This window comes from Oryzias latipes, chromosome 7 (assembly GCF_053564925.1).
Source record: "Oryzias latipes strain Hd-rR chromosome 7, Olatipes_Hd-rR_3.1".
Classification (NCBI taxonomy): Eukaryota; Metazoa; Chordata; class Actinopteri; order Beloniformes; family Adrianichthyidae; genus Oryzias; species Oryzias latipes.
The window spans coordinates 36,092,967-36,098,966 of record NC_136243.1 but is presented as its reverse complement, the minus strand read 5'-3'; the positions used below and the strand labels follow the sequence as shown (position 1 = coordinate 36,098,966).

At 47.2% G+C, this 6,000-nt stretch overlaps 1 protein-coding gene across 5 annotated transcripts in view; it reads right to left on the bottom strand.

Annotated features, from left to right (window-relative positions):
* Positions 1–643: 643 nt before the first annotated feature.
* The window catches only part of nphp4 (nephronophthisis 4), a 93,278-nt gene continuing 87,921 nt past the window's right edge, over positions 644–6,000 (bottom strand). The window contains exons 28-32 of one of the 5 annotated variants that reach the window (XR_013657140.1): positions 5,614–5,793; positions 4,491–4,647; positions 3,510–3,653; positions 1,503–1,628; positions 644–1,261 (exon numbers count right to left, since the gene is read on the bottom strand). Coding sequence is in view for 2 of the 5 variants with exons in the window: in XM_078949738.1 (XP_078805864.1) it covers positions 1,193–1,261; positions 1,503–1,628; positions 3,510–3,653; positions 5,614–5,793 (519 nt within the window). In the remaining 3 variants the exon portion in view is untranslated. Of the gene's footprint in view, positions 1,262–1,448; positions 1,629–3,509; positions 3,654–4,490; positions 4,648–5,484; positions 5,794–6,000 lie in introns of those variants that run through there. The other 4 variants (XM_078949738.1, XR_013657139.1, XR_013657138.1 and 1 more) reach the window with 4 other exon arrangements.

Here is a 6,000-nt window from a genome sequence, read left to right as displayed (position 1 = left end):
CAGAACATGAACCCACAGCAGAAGCATCAGAGTCCCGCTTCTCCTCACTGCTTCAGTCTGAGTGCAGCTTTTGGATTTCCCACAATCCCACAGGGCGTCTGTCAGCCGCTGCTCGCCGTTTTTGTTCCAGTGCCTCAGATCGCTTCTCCACGCCGTGGGATCTAAACCTGTCTGGACGGGTCTTCTGTGAAGACGCCTTAGTGGTCCCAAGGACAGGCCAGCGACGGGTCACGGTGAGGGTCAAAAAGGTTACGAACAGTCCGAAACAATGACACCAGTCAGAAAGATTGAAAAACCTGGAAACACTAAAAACCACCAGAAACACTAAAAACAGAATCACTGATTAACAGTCAGAAACACCATCAAAGTGAAAAACAGCTTTACAACAACAAAACATCAAAAACTGTAAGAAAAAAGAGGAAAACAACAGAATAGTAACAGTCTAAAGAGTCAGAAAGGCTAACAACAGTCAGAAAAACAGGAAACAGTGCCGTCACCATCCTTCACCCTCCTGGTCTCCATCCAGATTCTCGGACTCTTCTTTTGGCGTTTAAGGTTGCAGCGGGGGTGCATTTAGTTTCCGACAAACGTCAGAGGACAAGCATCACGCAGCGTTAGTCCCACAGACCCCCACAAGACCATCTGATGGAAATCAGCTTTATTGTGAAACTATTCCAACAAAATCTGAACAAACACATCTGCCTCAGCAGAAATAGAGACCAAAACAATTCTTCTTTGTGTAAATACATCAGAAGAAGAAATCAGATCAATAACAGACACGGCGTCACAAACTCATCGTTTCAGCCAAACGGCCAGAGGAGGCGGAGCTTCATCTACGTCCAGAGGACAACAGAGTGACAGGAGATGCGGTTTCATGAGGCTTCAGCGCGGTGCTGAGGCTGATCCTGCATTCTAATGAGAGGAAGGAGGCGTGATGGCGGCGCGGGGGTGTAGGGATTGTGTAACTGTGTTACATAACACAAATGCACGGCCGCCTGCCTGTCTCCGCTTTAGAAAGGGAAGACACCGTGGAGGGTGCTGGTGTTAATGAGGCCAACGTGGAGAGATGTGTGCCTCCCGGAGAAGGCGCACCTCATTACGGCGCCGTTTGTGGTGATGCTGGGGAGGAGCGCACGCTGCTGGGACACGCGGCCGACAGCCTCTTGACTCGTCTTCCATTAAAACTCCATCTTCACACGCGGTTCAAGTGGCTTTTTCTGGTCATTACAGTTCCTGAGATGTGGCGGCTGTCCCCCTCAGGCTGCATGGACACACTTTGGACATGAGCTGCCGGCGTTTGCGGCACAGGAATCAGACCAGCAACCACAAAAAATAACAGATTTTCTGCCTCTGGAGCAAAAACAGGAGCTCCTCGTTTTCAACGTCTTTTTTCTTTGGTTGAACTTTCTGATTGAAACCAAACTAATAACTATAATCATTCAAAGTAATGTTTTTTTAAAAATCTTTTACTTCAAAAAAGTTTCCTCTCAGGAATAGTTGACCTTCACGCAGAACGTCTCCTCCGTCGCCTCCTCCAGGTTGTTCACGTAGACCAGAATCTCTGCAGAACCCGGAGTCTGTGTGGGAGCGAAGCGCAGTCCGATGGCGTGGCTCTCCCCGCCGTCAACCTGAACGTGGTCGAAAAACAAACGTTTTCTGTGAGATTAAAGGAAAAAGATCACTTCAGCTGAACAGCAGCTACACGTCTGAATGTCTGGTTCCTGATTGGACGGTGGGACAGCAGAATCACAGACATGTCTCTGCTGGTCCTGTTTGCTACTGAGCCAAAGGAATCCTGCTTTTTTAGCAGACTCCTGGACGGCAGCTTCATGCCAAAAATGGAGCTTTTTTGGAGTCATGAAGGCGTCCTCCATGAAGAGCCATGATCATAAACTGCATCCACTGCTACCTGGTCTCAGTGGGTTTGAGAAGGAGAAGCATCTACAGCCGCATCTCCAAGAAGATGCCGTGTTTCTTCTAAGCTGCAGGTCCAGCCCAGCCAGCAAGGCCCAGGGGTGTCCACCAGGCAGCAGCTAGCGCAGTGAGCCCCCCCACCGAGTGTCCACCTAAACCCATGTGGGCAAACACAAGTGGGCCACCATGGAAACCGTCTGGAGCCCACTTGGCATTGCTGGCTGAGAGGTTTGACCGTTTCACACCTGCAGACGCCCACATCCGCCCCAAAGGGCAGTTGGGGCTAAAGCTTTTCTACGTTTTCATAGTTCCCCCCCAGCGCCGGCGGAGGGTTCCTTATGTAACTCCAGGAGTGATTTCTGGAAAAAGAACATCATTACAGGGAAACAAATCAAGTTTTTTCAGCTTCATGACATTTTGCTGTCTTTGTTTGTAATTATTCTGGGATGTAATGAAGGGAGGACGGAGCAGAATGCTGCAGAGCTGTCCACTCAGACTTCATAGCCTGCAGGATATTTGTTTCCTTTCCGCTCCTTGTTTATGCTCACCGTGTTTCTTCCTCCTCCATTTTAGCTTTAATAGGCAGAAGAAATTTATGGATCAATTCTGCTCATTTATGGCGGAGTCTCCTCTGAAAAGCACTGCAGTATTGATCTGTGCTTTGATTTTCTTCCTTTTGGTGGCTTTATAATGCAAACTATGGTTAAAAAAATCTGCTGTGTCATGCTAGAATGAGTCAGCAATGATGTGACCATGACAACAGCAGCAGTAACAGCTCTGTGTGTGTGTCACACAAACGCTGCAGCCTATGGATGACTATAAACCCCCCAGGAAGGATTTGACTGTCATGGAGGGGGCACAATGTTTTAGGAAATCAGTCAGGGTTCATTTGATTTCAGCTGCAGGTGTAACAGCTGTGTCCACATCACCAGGGGGGGGGGGGGGGGGGGGGGGGGGGTATGTACACCGGCACAGTCACAAACCAGATCAATCTGTCTGAAACAAGTGTTGATCAGCTCCACCTAAGCCGTCATAAACCCATTTTCAAATGACATAAATCAATAATCAATATTAGAAAATACCATCTGGATTGAGTTACTGTAGGTTTATGTCACTCTAATGTAAAACTGACCAATCACAGCAACAACACACATGTGATGTCATCAACACGGATCAGTCCATCATTCCAGTCCAATGTGTGGACAGACTTTGAATAAAGTCATGTGACCATCCAGTGTCTAGAATGTTCTAAGAATGTTCCCTTTGGATTCTTTGGATGTGGAAAAACAACAATGGTGAACTTTAGGAAACTAACATGTGAATGGATTTGACATTCATTCTAGTTTACTTGTTGGTTTGGACACAGATTTCATTAACTTGATGATCTGGAAGAAATCCAAGAATCTGGAAAACTGTTCAGTAGCAGGAATTTCTGTCTGAGTCTCACTGCTGGAAGTTTGGATCAAGAGGATCTGGATCCACAGAGGATCTGGATCCACTTTAGGGCAGAGGATCTGATCCAATCGGATCGTTCCAAAGGAACCAATATCGACTCGTAATAGGATTGTTGTTGAAATGAATCGCTACCCCCCCACCTCAAAGCGTTCTTCTCTGAACTGCAGCAGGTCTGGACGGTCGCTGTGCAGCAGGAACGTACGGCGGCTGCTGTACGGGTTTCTATAGGTCATTCTCTTGGAGCTGCCCCGCCCACTTCCAACCGGGATGCACAGTTCAAATGCCTGCAGATACACACACAGACATACACACACACACACACACACACACAGAGTTAACTAATAAACCGGATCTGGTTGGTTGGTTACTGCAGACGTATTGGACCTACTGCAAAAATGTTTTCTTTTAGTTTTTTTTAGTTTCATCTTTTTTTATTGAGCATCAGAAATCCTGATATGTACAGAAACAAAGGCAAATGTCAGAAATTATTCAAACGATGCTCTTTTCTTTTCAAACCAGACAAACATCTGATGCAGCACTAAGGCTCAGAGTGACGACGACACAAGAAACCAAAATGTGAAACCCAGAGAGTCGTTGGAAACGGCTGCTTGGGAACAGGTTTGAGCTCATTAAAGTGTGATAGCATCGCCCCACACGGATAGAGATGTGTCTCAAGGATCCACACTGGAAGGAGCTGGTTGGGGTCCCCGGGAATCGAACCCTGATTTCCCACGTGCTGGTCTGACACTCAGCCGACTGATGACCGTCTGTTCTTTATTTATTGTTGAATATGCCAAAAATGGAGGCGGACGGTCCCAGACTCACGTTCACTTTATACGGCGACCAGTATTTCTGTGGGGTGTCCGATAGAAACTGGCAGATATAGACCATGATGCATTGCATTTGAACCCTTTTATGTTCAAAGACATTTTTTAAATGTTAATGTTTAGATTATCTTCACAACAGTGGATTCAGTCTTTGTAAAATGTTTCTATGTAGGGTTGCACGATAACATTGGATACCGGTATCAGCTGATAGTGGACATTATGTCGTCATGCCGATAATTCGCAGATAAAATGGACCGACAACCAAAAGCTTACAGTTGTGGCTTCCTCACTCACCACTGTGTGTTTAGTTGTGCCAGCAGGGTGTCTGCTCACCCCCCCATCCTGCAAGCTTCTGTCACATGTACGTGACATGATCTCTCAGCGCCTGCGCCAGAGAGCTCTGTCTGCAACACGGAGCAGCTCTCACCCATGTGGGTCTGTGTCACCGTGTCTGAGACCAACGACAGAAGTGTCACAAAGAGGGAAAGAGGTCAAGCTGTAACACCACCAATCTCACCAGCTGTTTAAAAATTCACCACTGCCATGTAGAAAAGAACATGAAGCTGCAGTCTTTGCTAGTGCTCAGTCTGGGAAAAATACGCAAAGCATCTGGGCAGCGTTTGAAAATTATATTCAAAATATTGGTAGAGTATTGGTATCGGCTACAAGAGGCAGGAAATATCGGGTATGGGTTGTGAAAAGTCACTTTCGTGCATCACTATTTCTATGTATTTGGTCTCTACTAATATTGATGTCATATCTCAAAACTAAGTAGTGAGCAGAGTCTGGACTGGTTCTTCAGAGTCTTTAGGGGTTACAGGAAGGAATGAGGGCAATAGAATAACTAATACTCCAGTTATGAGACATGACCAGGCATTAGAAACGTGTTTATGAAGCCTTATTAGGACATCTAGAAGACATTCATTTGCATTTGTAGATGTCTTACAAATGAGTTAAATTCACCAAAGACAAAAGGTGTTTGAAATGTTTCTGAGGCTACATGAATGTAACAATGGAATAATCCACAGGATTAACACGAAAATGTTTCTACCTCAGAGTCACCCAGGTGTGTCACATGACCACACATGTTTTTACTGATTCATTTATCAAGTGAAAATGCTGCTTTCCTTCAGTTTACAAAAGAAAAACAAGAACATGTTACAGTGTAATGCCCAACGGAAAGGCAAAGGAGGAGCGTGAAGGTTCTGATGGTGAGGATACCTGCCCATCCTTACCTGTCCATACCTGTCCCTTTCCAGCCCCCCCTGCACTGCTTCCTCCTGATTACCTGCTCCAGGTGTGTTCAGTCAATCAGAGTGTGGGCACGCCGGAGTCAGCTGATTCTGATCACAGAGTGCAGAGGGAACTGCTGGTAGTTCTGTGGACCAGAGGCGGGGAGCCCCCCCCTCCTGTTTACCTTTGAGAGGACGGGCCGGTGGATGCTGAGACAGAGCAGCCAGGCGGCGAGCAGCCCATGTTGCTCACCCTCCACAGCATTCACATACATGAAGCGGCGGCCGGCCTGCCACGGCTGCAGCTTCAGCTGCAGCTCCTGCACGGCGCCGGGAGGCAGAACAAACACGCCGGCCGGGTCCACCTGGAGACAAAGGGGGGCGAGAAAGCCAAGCAGTGAGGCGTTGTTCACGTGTGAGAAGACGAAAGAGGCAACGGAAACGCTGGCGGGTGGAGGGAGGCGGGGCAGACAGACAGACGGACACATGGAGTGTACTTCAGCCTGGCAAAGAGCTGTCACAGTCAACTGAACCTTTGACATTTTATACACGAGTTCACATCACTGAAAAAG